Source organism: Oryzias melastigma, linkage group LG24, assembly GCF_002922805.2.
Source record: "Oryzias melastigma strain HK-1 linkage group LG24, ASM292280v2, whole genome shotgun sequence".
Classification (NCBI taxonomy): Eukaryota; Metazoa; Chordata; class Actinopteri; order Beloniformes; family Adrianichthyidae; genus Oryzias; species Oryzias melastigma.
The window spans coordinates 4,253,087-4,268,148 of NC_050535.1; the positions used below are offsets into that span (position 1 = coordinate 4,253,087).

The following is a 15,062-nucleotide window of genomic DNA, read 5'->3' on the forward strand; positions in this document are numbered from 1 at the left end:
AGAGTTTATCAGCATATAAATGCAGACTGCTCTTTAATCATTTTCTAGTTAAGTATTATTATATGACCCAAATATGACTTTTTTTTCCATTAAAGTTGGAATTGGCTTTACATTTTCTTTTATGTTTTTGGTTGTTCTTACATCATATAATAATAAATTCTCAGTTTTTGAACCGGTCCCGTTAACATGTTCTTGTAGAATTGTCTTATGATGGAAGACATATTTTGGAAAAATTAAGCTTATCAGGAGAAGATGGAAAAAAAATGACGAAAAGAGCTTATTTGTGGCATAAAAAATACGCCCGGGAGGCCACAAGATCCTCAACAACAACAGTAACAACAACGGGGAGTGGAAGGGGGGCAGGGTTTCCTTGAACTAAGAGTCCCGCCCACAACTCAGGAGTGAATTTCTATTTTGGCTAAAAATGTGGAAAATCATAATTAAAAGACCACTGAGAACACTCTTTAAACACGCTTTAATGGTGTATCAAGAATGTTCCTATACTGTGGAAATAACTAGATATATATATGTACATATTACATTATTCCACATGAGATTTTTTTCTTCTCAGCTTAAAAACAAATTTCAAAGTATTTGCAATTTAAAAGCAGTGTGGCTTTTTGTGTTCCAAAATGTACATTATTTCCTTAAAAATGTGTCATTGTTCGAAATAGTTATAAAACTTAACTTCTGTGTATTTAAGATATCAAAGGAGAAAAAAATCTGTTAATTCAACCAATTTTGATGCAAACAAAAATGTTCACTAATTACATAGTCTATGTAAAATAATCACTTTTTGTACTTTCTAAAATATTTTTTTATATTTATTTAACTTTGAATACTCTAGTCTTTTCCTTTTATATTAACTGTGATGCTGCAGCCTGGACAATTCCCTCATTTCTCTTTTGTGGGGTGAATAATTGTCTTCCTTATCTTATCTCTTATCTTAATGTCCTTAAAGAGTTCTACACATAAAAGAAAAAAAATCTAATTTTTGAGAGCTATTTAAATCACATAGGTCCCAGTACTTCACCATCCATATTTCTGGAGAACTATAAACCCAAACATTTAAATCTTATCAGGAGATATATATAAAATATTTTTGGACATTAAAAAGATCAAAGTTCTCACTAAGATTCATTGGCAGCAGTTTGTAGTCTAAAAAAATGTGTAATTTTTATAACTGAATACCTATATAAGTCCTAACATGTTTTTTGGGGGAAAAAAACAGCAAATTGTTCAAAATTCTAATGGATTCTAGTGGATATTTATATATGTGTTTATGTCAGGATTTAGAGAAAAACCTTTGACTGTAAATCTCTGTTTTTGATTTAAAACATCAACTGGAGAAGCAAAAATGAAGAGAAACATTGAGGAACCAGGGTGGCTCCTCTGTTTATTTTAAACCACACTGGTTGTTGGCCTGTTTGAGGGGGGGAGAAATACTCTGTGAGTCAGTGTGCTTCTTCTTCTTGGTGACAAATGAGCTTTATAAAAAGCCTCAAAGACGGACAGATTTTGCTGTGGGCAGCACGGCTGAGCATGCCAACTATGCAGGGCAGCAACCCCGAGGCTGACCAGCCGCCGGGCTAATTGCAGCTTCAGATATACTGAGATCTCAGCTCTTTAAAGCAAATCTTATAAGAAGTCGTTAAAATTATTAAAAAATCTTTTACTTTTTGCCATATTTTCACTTAATTATTTAAGTTTTGGAACAATTCTGTATATTTTCATCAGTTCAGATGCCTAGAAGTTTTCTCAGTGTATCAAGACAGAAGTTTTATCATGACTGGCATCCAGAGACAAAGTGTTCTCATTATTCCTGGACTTGTTGAAAAAGCCCACAGCTAATGGAAGAAGAATGTCAGCAAACCAATAAAATGCACAGACGGCGGAGCAGGCATAGATACAAGGTTCTCACGGTCGCGCTAATGAGCTGAATATAGTTGTCATCTGATAGCATCTATTATTTTCTCCTATTATCTTCAGAATTTCAGACAAAATTCAGTTTTAGACGTAAAGTTACCTTTCACATCGGGGTCCCGTGTAGCCCATCTGACACCTGTTGCACACCAGTTCCCCGTCTTCATCCAGGTGGCAGGTGGGGCTGAAGCTTTGGTGGTTCCCAGGTTGTTGGTGAAGTCGATAGCGTTGTCCCAACGTGGCGAAAGGCAGGAAAAAGCACAGTGGAAGGAGCAGACAGAGGCGAGTTAAGGCCATTTTCCCTCCACAGCCGTGTCACGGCCTCCGCTTCCTGCTTTAGCTCTCATACAAACATGCTTTTCTACAGGTTTGCACTCTCCTGGTCTTTAGAAGAGAAGTCCACCGTGTGTAAATGAACTGAGAGTAACTAGAGGAAAGTGACGGTCCGCCGCCCTCTTCCTGACTCCCACCCACTGCTACAAACTATAGATAGTTACTGGCTTGGATTCCACAGTTACACATGATCCCGGTTGACTAGGGTGTGTAGATAGTGTGAAAGTAACTCTTGAGCATAAAAGTAGATTCATTTCAAAAGCAGGTATAAAAAAAAACTTGTGCTCAATGAAAAGTCTATGGGTTCAAAACTTTTGCAAAGTTAGCTACAAAAGTTTCCACGACAGTTTTCAGGCTCTGCGTTAGTTGAATTTTGACCAGTCAGGGACTAGGACAGAGGTGGGCAAACTTTTTGACTCGTAGGCCACAACAGGTTCTAAAATTTGACGGAAGGGCCGGACCAGGCACATTTTGGTAATATACCTCATAAAAAGAGAAAGAAATATCATATAATCTGGACAAAACATATTTTAATCTTGACTGAAAATAAATAAATGTTTCTTCTAAAACAAAACATTTTGAAGTTCTGTTTGGAATCTTGGAAAAAATAAAAACGTAGAAAAATACTGCATTAGTGCGGTGCTTGACTTATCGGAAAAATGCCTGTCCAACACACATGAACGTTAGAAAAACAACAAATATTCCGACACCACATGAGCAAAGGTCGATGGATCCGTAGTGCATCAACTATGGGGACACGCCAGAATTACGTGCAAAATACAACATTAGTAAGACTTATTATTATAATCTATTCTAGTTTGGCGGACCAAATTACACAGTTTGATGGGCACCCAGGCTGTAGTTTTCTCAGCATTTGAACTTTTCATTCACAGAAGTGCCAACCAATTGTGAATCGGTTTGTGTCTAGCCAGACTTATATGACACCAAATCTTTCATGTATTGGAATAAAGAGAGAAAGGAAACGCCAGGAGCAAGATTTGTAATAATTGCACCACTTTGACATTTCGCACCAACCTTTTTCCAACTATAGGTGGCAGACATGCGCTGGTAAACATTAGAAAATTAAAAAGAAGAAGGAGAAGCCCCTCCCTGCATATCCTGTACACCAAATGCTAAACGTGTAAGCTAAACACCTTACGACCCGCCAAAAACCTGTAGTACCTGTACGGGTTAACTCCAATATCTGCATATCTGCATGTGACCAAGTCCTCTGGTATGTAAAATATTTTTTTTCTATAAAAATAGATTATTTTAAAAAGAAGGGCTTGAAAAAAATGTTTGCCTTTGGGGTGAATTGGTGGGCACCAGGTGGATTTCTCCGCGGGTTCCATGGTCCCTAAGCTAACCAGCTGCCCAGTGGACAGCGTAGCAAGCTCTGCTGCCCAGCGAGCCAGCCTACCATGGAACAAACCCACGATATGTATATATATAGACTATATGTGGCCCACGTTGAAATGGTCGCTGGTATATATATATATATATTTATTTATGAATATATATCAGGTATAGGTACCACAAGGGATACAAGAGACGGAAAGAAACAGCTTTAGTTCTCGGTGGTTCTCGGTTTTGTTCTCTGTGCCACGGTTTCGTATGCACGTAATCCAAACAAATGACACAACATTTTTATCAAAAGGTAAAGGAGCCAAATTAAATTGATTAAAGTTATTAAAAAAAGAAGACACTCAAGAAATAACCGGATTTTATTGATTCTGTCCAAATTTCAATGCTGACTAAGCAAAACTTTCAACACTCTAAGAAAAATGTACAATTTTCACAGCAATGGGAGCTAAAAACTCTTTGTGAGGCTTTTGAAAGGGGTGAAACATTCAAGCTGTTCTTGCAAGAGTTGGAGGGGGGTAAAGATGGAAAGTTTAATCTTTCTTTAGCCTGTGTGTTTTGGACGTGACATGACTAAATGGAAATTCTCAGCTGCTGCCGTCGCTCTGTGACAGCAGCTTCTAACAGTCCCCTGAAACAGGAAGTATACTCAGTTCCTATATCAGGACCAGCAGAAAATCCTCTTCGTCTTCTTCATGTCTCAGAAAATTACAAATTGCATTTTTAATTTGATTTTTGATCATTTAAGATACAGAATTATTCATCAGAATATATTGCTTTTACTCGACAGTATTTAGTGAGCACTGCTTCTACATAAATGAGCTGGAAGCAGAAATTTGGGCAATTTGTCAATCTGGAGCGTTCAGATGTGCATTAACACACTTCCAAGAAAGAAAGAAAAAAAACAGGCATTTGCAGCTTTTTAAAAAAGAAATTGCTGCTGTTCACCAATCTGAGAAAGGTTGCAGGGCCATTTCCAGACAATGTGATGTCCATTATTGTGCGCTTACAATGGTATTCATAATTTTTGTGTCATTTTTTGTGTACCTGCCCTGGATTTTAGGACAACAAAAGGACTCGATAAAGGATTTTTAAACTTTTTCAGCCCTTTCAGAGGTTGACATTTGTCATTTAGGTCTAGACTTGTTGATTCTTATAGATCGCCGTGACATTTGCTCCCAAACTGTTCCTATAGAGAAAATATTTTTCTTCATATTGCTCCCAGTCCCTTGTGAAGTGAAGGTTCAAACAGAAGAAAGCCACAGATTGAAGCGTTTCATTAAATTGTGCTGTGTTTTAACCTCAGGGTTCTCAGAACCTACTTGTTGCTGGGAAGAAGAAGCGGACAGGCGCAGGGCTGACAGTCTGCCGGTGACCCACGGGTGGCGTTGCCGTAGTAACCAGGTAGACAAGTGTCACAGTACTGGCCGGCAGTGTTGTGGGAGCAGTCCTGGGGGAGACAGTGAAGGTGTTTGTCTTTAAAACAATCTATATGATAAACCGTCTTTTTATTTTTCTTCCTGAGGGTAAATAATGACTTTGAGTCCAGTATTAATAGGAAAATGTGGCACTAAAAATGCTATTTTTTAATTAATTTATCATTATTACATAAAATAATTTACTTGTTCTCTTGTCAATAATTGCAGATATGATAACCCCATCTGATATATTCACAAAACATTGAATACAATTAACAAATTTAATAGATTCAGGTTGTTCCATAATATTTTTATTAACCTTATTTTATCATTTAACACTTAAGCTGTTTACTTCTAGCTTGAGAAATAAAGCAAATGCAGCTAGGTAATAGGTAAAAATAGGTAATAATTAGTCAGCTTTAGTACCTTCAGAGCTATTGAACATTTTTTATCATATCTGATTCACATCTCAATTAAAAATTCTTACATTTATTTTTTTTTTCTAAAATTGTTGTATGTTGATGATTATTCATGACTAGCTCATATAATAAAGTCCTTCATTAGTTTGGGGGATATTAGTTTTTTTTCCATCAGTTTTTACCGAAGGTTGCACTTTGTAGACGGTCCCTTGACAGAAAAAAGTCAATTTTTCTTTTGAAATATCCTTTGAAGGTCCTAGTTTGTGTTAAGTCTAAATAAAAACAAAGACCTTCATATTTTTTTTCAACATCCCTGGTTTAGACGACGCAATAGATACTTTTCATCAGTTTAAAACATTTATCAAAAGACTGACAGAATCCGTCAAAATCCTACTGCGTTTTATGGCAATAACATGCCATGACATGTTCATCCGTTCACGATATGCAGACTTTTAGTAATTTATTGAAAAATAAAAATGAGAATAAACTAAAAGTCAGATCCCTGCTTGGAATGCAACATCTTATTTGAGTTTCAAACTACCTAATTGGTCCCGATGTCCAATCATGTGATTGGATCAGGACTTGCTTGTGCCTCGTTTCCACTAAGCGGTTCAGACCGGACCGGTTCGCTCCTGATCGGTTTAGAATGGTCAATTCAAGTGAGTTTTTCCATTAAGTGTTGGACCATCAAGGCGCAGGCATGGTGTAGATCAATGACCTAGCTGTGCGTCATGATGCGACTAAAGTGGTTCTCCATATTTGCGAATTTGGAGTGTCTCCGGGCCTTAAACCCCGTGAATAAGAAGCGGAAATACTGAATGCAAGGAATAAAATATTCTTTGCAAGGAGATTGCAGGAGGCATGGAAGAACACAGACAAAAAGGGACAAAACTTTTGGCTTGGATCTTCAATCCGGAAAAGTGCTGGTATAGGGTGCTTGCTGTTGTCGTAAAACCTTTCTGCCAATCAATGGATTTCATTGTGTGATGACAGAAGCTCCGGCATAACTGGTCTGATCCATTTTTCTACAATCAACGGGGGACCAAAAATGATACGAATCGGTCCGGCTTAATGGGTCAATTTTATAATGGAAACGCTCAAAATGCTATACTGGTCCGGTCCAGTCCGGTCCGGTGTGGACTGGAAAACGAGACACTACAGTTAGTTCTCTTACCAGACAGTGTCCTGTGACCTCGTGACATTGAATCGCATGTCCATGGCAGCGGCAAGGTTCACACACACCATGGTAGAGGTTACCGTTAACTCTCCGAAAACCAGGAACGCACATCTGAAAAAAACACAAAAATGTGACGAAACAAGGCACCATGGAGAGAAAAAACTCAGTTAAATTTAGGAAAATAAAGTTTAAATATGTCAGAACTACTTTGTAGAAGAAGCTCTAGTTTTACCATTTTTTTGTTTCGCTCTATACTTTTCACTTTCTTACCTATAAGTGGCTCATAATTAAGTAAGTTGTACCTCACAGGATGTCCCAGCATACCCAGGAGGACAAGAACACATTTCCACAGCTGACGCTGTCCTCTCACTTCCGCCAGAAGGACTTGCTACTTGCATTGAGAATGAGTGGAGTCTACAAATATGAGAAAATATTATTCCACAGTCAAGAGCTGTCTGAAAGTATTAGTTCTGGGGTTAAATGATCTGTTTCTGGTTATTTTGTGCTGTCGTGCCTCCTCAGTGTCCCACCTGTAGACGGCACTGGTTTCTGTGCTGTAGGAAGCCCGCACCATCACGCTGGTCACATTGGCCAGCACCAACAAGAAATCCCTCCGGTTGATGGGCCGTCCTGTCTCAGAAACCAGGAAGTTCTCAGGGAGGAGGAGGATGCGACTGGTGCTGGACGAGGAGGGGTACACAGGCTGACCGAAGCGCTTATCGATGATCTTCATCCCACCTCCCTGAAAACGATAAAGAATACAGCTGCAAACCTTTCATCGAAGACGGCGAGTGAGAGTGATGTGTCATTAGGTAATGAGCTGCAGGCTCTATTGACATCTTGAACGGACAAAGTGAACTGAGCATCTGAATATGCTCCGACTATAGATCAGCGGCGTGTAACGACTCACGCAGAGTGACAACAGCAGTGGGGGCCGATAAACCAATAAATGAAATCTAATTAAAAGAGCTGCAAGAGGAGAGGGCATCAGAACCACAGAACAGCACAGATAACATTCAATCAATTCTGTGAGAGAAATAAAAGCCGGCAAGGACAGAAAGATTTCAAAAGAGAGACTTTTTATAAAACATTTAACAAAAAACTCACAAATTCAATAAGAACAAATGCTTTATATTTTGTGAGTTTGTTGTACGGTGGCCCTGAAGGGCCAATCACAATAAATCACACATTACAGACCACGACAACTATAAAAAAAAAAAAAAAAAAACATTATTTCAGAAACTTATACAACATTCTAGAAACCAAAACGTTCAGCAATTTTTAGAAATGAGTTTTGAAGAAGAGGGAAAGTTTTTGACTGAATTGTTGATTAAAAAATAACTTATTTTTGCAGTGGGTGTGGCCAGAAGCTGAAATAATTCTCTTCTGTTGAAGTCATCATCATGCCAAAAGGTAGTCTCTGTGTGAATACTATTTTTAAATGGTAAGTACCACAAATGGCCTATAACTTAACTAGTAAAATTCACATACAATAAATTGTACTCTCTGTGCACGTACTCTAATAAGTAGCATGAAAAACACAATAAGGCACCACAAAAGTATTATATAATTACCCATCCTCTAACATATGTTGAGTACAATGAAACACACACAAACAAGTAAGTAGAAAGTAAAATTTAGAGATTTGTTCAAAGCCCTTCAAAAGTATTTTCTGTTTAGCTACTATATTGTTACATAAATACCATGAAACATACAATAAGTGAAAAAATAAATCCAAAGTACTTTATTTGTACTTACCTTGCCCAATGAGGCAATTGATTTGTGACATCGGGCTGTAAAAATAAAATTTTTGCTTTTATTTGCAACTGCTTCTATATGTTTTGCAATTCAGGGTCCCCATATTATTCCTGTGACTTCCTGTGATTTCCTCAAATAAAATTAAATTTTGTGGCACTATTATAGTAAAGTCACTACTTTTATTTATATATTTACAATGTGTGAATCATTTTACGGTGTAAAGGTTTAAAGATCCACTCCAATAAACATTATGTTTTTAGTGTTTTTAACATGTTCTTGTAGCATTTTTCTCATAGTAGAGGCCAAATGCAAAATAAGTTATGAGTAAAACTACATTTTTGAGTATTTCCTAATTCAAGTGGATCCGAAAACTGGATGCTAGAAAAAGCTCAAATGACCCTGTGTGGGAGAAATGATGAGCCGTCGACACTCATGTGCTCGTCCGAGCTGACATGGCTCAAAACTGTACGGATGGATTGATCCAATATTGTTCGTCGTTATGTTTGTGTCGCTAATGCTAGCTTGAGGCTAAGCTAGTATTGCCGCTGGGCTTAAATTGTCTTAAAAACCGACAAAGGCCGTTTGATTTTGGCTGAAAACTTCACAATACTGGGAACAATTTTACAAAGAGAAAAAAAATAGGGTTGGAGTGGGACTTTAAGATAAATTGTAAAATTGTGTCCTAAAATGTAATTAAACGTTAAAGGATTATGCCATAAATGTTCATCTGTACTTTGTAAATCCTCCACCTGGACATACCTGATGTACGTCTTATGTTCTAAGACGTAACTGTACAAAAAAAGAGATCCTGAAAGACAAAGGCTGCAGGAGAGATGGAGAAGAGGGACGGATCTGGCTGACTGTGCGTAGGTGGTTCATTATTGTCATTATTTGGCGAGACTTTTTGTTGACAACAAGATCAACACTTGTCCTCTCCTCCTCCTCCTCCCAGTCTGTCGATCTCACTGACAAACCTTTAAATAACACCGGTTTTGTCCCATCTATCATTCAGTTTATCTCTTCTATTTTCTTACACTTTTGTTGATTAGTGTGACAATTTAAATGGATGTAAAGCACTAAATGTGAATGTTTAAAGTACAAATTTAAGCTGCGGAAAATGTCCTCTAAAATCAAAATTTGTTTCCCTTAAAAAGATGTACAGGTGTGCCAAAGTTTTCACTATTTTTTCTGATAAAACATCCAAAAACTTCAAGAAAAGAGTTCTCCAGTGACTGTGTATCCCTTTCCATGTTTGTACCCACACACAAACTGTGTTGTTTACTGATATAGAAGCCATTAACTGTTAAGAAATAGCATTGCTGCTTTGCTTATTGCTGCCATGCATCATACTGCAACCTGCTCATTATAAGACAGAGACAGAAAGTAAGAGAGACCCTATCTGCATTTTTTATTGCTAACTTCAGCATTTCTCCGCGAGCTGCAGCTGCCCGCGTGTGTACGCGTACATCTGTCTGTCTGTTTTTTACAGATTATGTTTGCTACTTCATTATTTTCCTCCGTGTTGAAAAAGCCAGCAGTTTGTGGGCAAGAAAAATAATGCTGAGGACACAGGTACATAAATCTACACCCCATTTTCTTGGGAGTTATGCGGAAATTTATCCCCACGCCAAAACGGCGTGTTTGTTAAACTCTTCTTGTCAATGTGTCAAACGGAAGGAGCTGCTCAGTGAGGTGGAGCTCGTTTCTGGGTTCCACCATGACACCGTTCCTCAGCAGCTTCTTCAATTTATTCACTGGGTTTACAGGATGACTTTAGTTTAGTTCAGAGATAATTTACCAATTCAGACTTTATGGATTTTATTTCCTACATTAAGAACTCCAAACGTAAAGAGGAAATCTGAAAATTGAGTTTAAAACATGTAAAATTATGTCATATTTAAATCTGTTAAATTATATTATTAGTTTGGTAAACAGTGAGGGGAAAGCTAAGGCAGCCATTGAGGCTTCTTCTACCCCTCCAAACATCTCCGATCATCATGTTTGCAGATGAATTTAGATGCTTAATTTAAAAGAATTGAAGTAATCTGTCACCCCTAATATTTTTGCAGTTAATGTAAATTTAAAACTATTTGTTTTTATTTCAGCTAACTGATTTTGTGAGGTGAAGAACAAAATAAACAAATAAATTCTGTTTTTTACTCGATGGAAATCTTCTACTGCATCTAATCGGAAAGTATAAAGTTGATATAATCCAGTTTTTAATCTTTGACCAAATGTACTTTTAAAGTTGTATCAGACAAATACTTCAGGTTAACAATCTAGTAAATTTGAATGAAACTTTAGGACTTATACTTTGATTTAAACCAATCACATTTCTTCATATGCAATATCCACTTTATTTGTGATTGGTCCAAGTCGGTCTGGGTCACGTTTCTAGTCACCAATCATGAGTGAGCGGAAAGGCCACACCCTTTCTGCTAAAAGTGGGCTCGGGAGGAGGTGTCAATCAAACGTTCAAGGCGGGGCCAGCACCTGAGGCATCTGATTGGTCAGTTTATAACCTGAATAAAGACAAAATATCTTAATAAAAAATTAGGACTAGAAATAAGATGCTAAGAAGAAGTTATCAGAGCAAGAATGGTTATTCTGACAAAGAAAATGACTGAGTAATAACTATGAACTCTTACAGTTAAGGTGCATTCAGACCCTGAATATCTGGCTTGTAACTGTTCCTGCTTTCACACTGCACTTTCGAGAAAGGACTGAGTTGTTATCCCGTTACAAAAGCGACTTTTTGGGGAGATTTTATTTTATTTTTTTTAAGAATTGAATATCTTTAGACAAATAAAAAAAATGAAATAATACATCCAGCAAAACAAAAGGGCAGATTAGCTTTCACACTTGCCCAAACAAAGCAGATTTTTTGTCTTATAACAGTATAATTTAATGTTTTTATCCAGATTTTTTTTAATAAGATGACTACATTTTGCTAATTTAGCAGGTTGCTAAAAAAGTTTACTAGGATAGCCACACAAACCTTTGTAACCCACTTTAACATTTTTTTTAATGTTATCATAGTAAAAAAGTACTAGAAAAATTCTAACAGTAAAAAGAATTAATCAACGAAAGTAACTTTTTTAAACATAAAATTGAGAGATTCTTGCATAAATCCTTTAACACAAAGCTTTTATTCTCTTAATTCATAACCAATAACACACATTTAAGTATTGCAGTAATTAAAAAGCCCATCCTTGGTTCTGAAGTGTTTTCCTTTGGTTTCATCTTCTTGGCTGGAGTCAGACTGGAGCCACAGCAGAGACCTTCATTTATGCTTTTATTTCATGTAGGCTTGATTACAGTAAAGCTCTCCTCTCTGCTCCTCCTAACCACTCTATTATCATATTTCAATTAGTGCAGAGCTCAGCTGCTCAGCTGTTAACAGGAACCAGAAGGAGAGCTCACATTACTCCAATTTTAGGTCTTTGGCTGCCTGTCAGCTCCAGGATTCATTTTAGGATTCTTTTATTTATTTTTAAATCTCTTATCGTCTTTTACATTATAGACTCACAGAACTTCCAGGTCCTCGAGTTGGATTTAAGAACAATTCCTGCACTAAAATACAAATTTCAAGTATTTTTTAATTTTAATAAATTAACCAAATTTTATTTTTGATCAAATATTGTCATATTTTATCTTTTTATTAGATGTTTAAATACATGTTTTAAATGTTTTATTTAAATTTTATTAATCTATGAAGACGATGCACTATTTTTACTGCATTTTTTATGTTTTCTGTTGTTTTTTGTGTGTTTTTCCCTTTTTATTCCACTTGTAAAGAAAAATGCTATTAAAAAAAGTTGATAACAACATTTATGAATTAAATGACTAATATAAAACATACCTGTATGATGAGGTCCGGTTCTGAGGTGACTCTGATGGCTGATTGCACTTGTTGGTCTGTAGTATACGAGATGGTGAAAGTCACGATCCCTCCATATGCTGTCAACTAAAAAAAACAAGCAAAACACGAGTTAAAAATGAATAAAAATCGATCTAAAGTTAAATTATACTTCTGTAGCAGGGAGATTTGCTCAGTTTAATCAATGCATCTTTTTTTGGGGGGGCGTTCTCAATCATCCATTAGTGCACAAACAAGAGATGGCATTTTCTGCACTTTTCCGCCGCTCATCAGAATCATCTGATTGCGACTGGAATAGAATTTTAGCATTTACATTTAATGACGACAGGCAGCAAACGAATTAAAAAGTCAAAACTAAACCTGTGGAGAGAAAGGTGAGGAAATAAATGTGAGAACTGAGGTTTAGTCCCAGCAGTTGTAACAGAAACGAGCTATAGAAAAGACATTTTATATTTTCGATGGATTTCAGTTCAATCGAAGAATCTCTAGCATTTCAATCATCCTTTGATCCATTTTTTAAAGCCTTCTATGTGATCTTTTAATTATATTTATGCTATTTTTAGCCTAAAATCTTTTAAAAAATAACATTTTTTAGGACAAATACAATCTTTTTCAAATGGAATATTTTTAGATGGTCCCTATTCACAAGAATTTAAATAAAGAAATACTCAGAAATGCAAATTTTAGCTGAATTTTTTTTTAAATGTCATAAGAATGTGTTTAAAACACACGATTTTCATCTGATTGAGTCTTCTTTTGACCAAATATTGTCAACAAACTATAAAACTCCTCAATAATAAAACAGGACAGGTATGCACTGCAGCCTCGGGGGGGGTATCTGTTGACTTAACAGAAAAAGCTTGAGCTGAATAAACGCTGCATTGGCATGATCCTCAAATTTATTATTCTGCTCCGACCTCAACAGTAACAGGAAGGTGGGGGGGAGATAATGCCGTCATAAAAACAAAGAGAAAGGGGGACACTGAAGAGGAGCTGGAGAAATAGACCTTGAGAGTGAGAGCAGAAGTAAAAGATGAGCGTAATGCCTCCATAAACCCCCTTCCATTCCACATCATTACCCAGAGCTTTTAAACTAGGAGGAGGGAAATACCCATTTTGCCGCTGACCGAAACGGCACACACACACCCAAACGGCGGCAGACCTCCGAGGATACTTGGGTGGATGTTTTATTCTATAACACTTAACTCTGAGTACCTTCATTTGCAGTTCTTTGACTCCAGAGGACTGTAAAATCAGAGCTGGGACCCACGCTATGCAGCCTACACAAATCCAAGACTTCTTCTGTTTGACCTCTTCTCTGTTAGCAAATCTAAGCTGTGGATCTGAAACGATCTTCATTTCGAAGCAACAACAATCACTCTAGAAGTCTGTCTTCACCCGTGTATGTCTATGACTCCATAGACTTTGGTAGAGTTTAAATGTAAAGACCTGCAGGGCAATCATTAACTCATCAAATATGTAAGTCTTTTTTTTCTGTTTAAATCTGAATAAATGCACTATTTGACATACAGTTATAAATAAAACTGCCAATAAGAACTTAAATATAAGGTCAACAAAGAACCCCTAAATCTGCATAAGTCAACATCTGTTTGTCTGCATCAATCTCGCTACACTAGGGGATACGAAACAGATCTCTAGAAAAATAACAATAGTTTTCTGATTAGCAATGATTTTTTTTTTTTTGTCAATCTTCTGGTTCAGCAGTAAAACAACATAAAAGGATAAAAATCACTACTGTTAACAATTTATTTATAATTTAACAGCAAAACCTAAAAATGTTCTCCACAGTTTTATATCCTAAAAGTTCTCCAATATTTTACGTTCTAAGCATTATATATATTGGTGCAGAGCCCGTATGAAAAAAGTTCATTTTTTTCGCAACCGAATTAGTTGATTCGTGTTGATTACATCCACCTTTCAGCAGCAGAGGCTGCGTTTCTTCAGAATAAGCTGAAATTTCGTTAATTGCGTCAAATGTTGAAGAGTTACCATAACCAAAACAATGTAATCAATGGAGCTAAAGCTCCGATGTTAAAGCTAATTCATTTTTTCAGATGTGATGTTTCTGTGAGCGGAACTTCAGTCTCAGTTTTTGAACAGAAAAAAGCTCTCGCTAGTTTTACTTTGAAAACCGGAAGCTTCACCGTCACGAAGATGTGTTTACTTCCGGTGGAAGTACGGCGGCTCTTTCGGTTTTATTTTAGTTCGTAAACTCAAAATCCGACATTAATCTGCATTTCAGAGCTAAAATACATCGTCCCCAATTGATATTTTGATCATCTTTTGCTACAATTTACTACATTTATAAAGATCGCGAATCAGCGATCTTGGACGTCGCGAATATCCGTACTCGAATTTTCAGGAGCAGATCGCGAATACCCGAGAACTCGGATACTCGTTACAGCTCTAGTATTACAGGGGTTACATTAAAAAAAACAAAAAAAAAAAACAGTGATATTAAATCTACAAAGTAGGATTCTAGAGCTATTACTTAACTAGTCACTAGTATTCTTATACTATATGAAGGCTTTTAGTGCTTTTATACTATGCTACATGACTGCTTTTTTTTAACAACTCATTCATACTTTGTCATGATTGATGATTGTATTTTTTACATTGTCCCACATGGAGCTCCAGACTAGTATAAACCAGTTAGGGGGTGTTTATCGGGACACGTCCTGTTTCTGTGCCACACCTTTTCACCACGCCATTCCACTCATCTGGACGGTTTGGGACCCCTGATTAAATGGGAACAGCTAACAGGTAAAAAA

General features: G+C 36.7%; 1 protein-coding gene across 1 annotated transcript in view; it reads right to left on the minus strand.

Annotated features, from left to right (window-relative positions):
* The window catches only part of lama2 (laminin, alpha 2), a 179,570-nt gene that overhangs the window by 83,035 nt on the left and 81,473 nt on the right, over nucleotides 1-15,062 (minus strand). Inside the window, exons 15-20 of the mRNA XM_036210649.1 lie at nucleotides 12,253-12,357; nucleotides 7,163-7,374; nucleotides 6,935-7,046; nucleotides 6,630-6,743; nucleotides 4,941-5,068; nucleotides 2,027-2,113 (exon numbers count right to left, since the gene is read on the minus strand). Of these exons, the coding sequence (XP_036066542.1) occupies nucleotides 2,027-2,113; nucleotides 4,941-5,068; nucleotides 6,630-6,743; nucleotides 6,935-7,046; nucleotides 7,163-7,374; nucleotides 12,253-12,357 (758 nt within the window). The remainder of the gene's footprint in view (nucleotides 1-2,026; nucleotides 2,114-4,940; nucleotides 5,069-6,629; nucleotides 6,744-6,934; nucleotides 7,047-7,162; nucleotides 7,375-12,252; nucleotides 12,358-15,062) is intronic.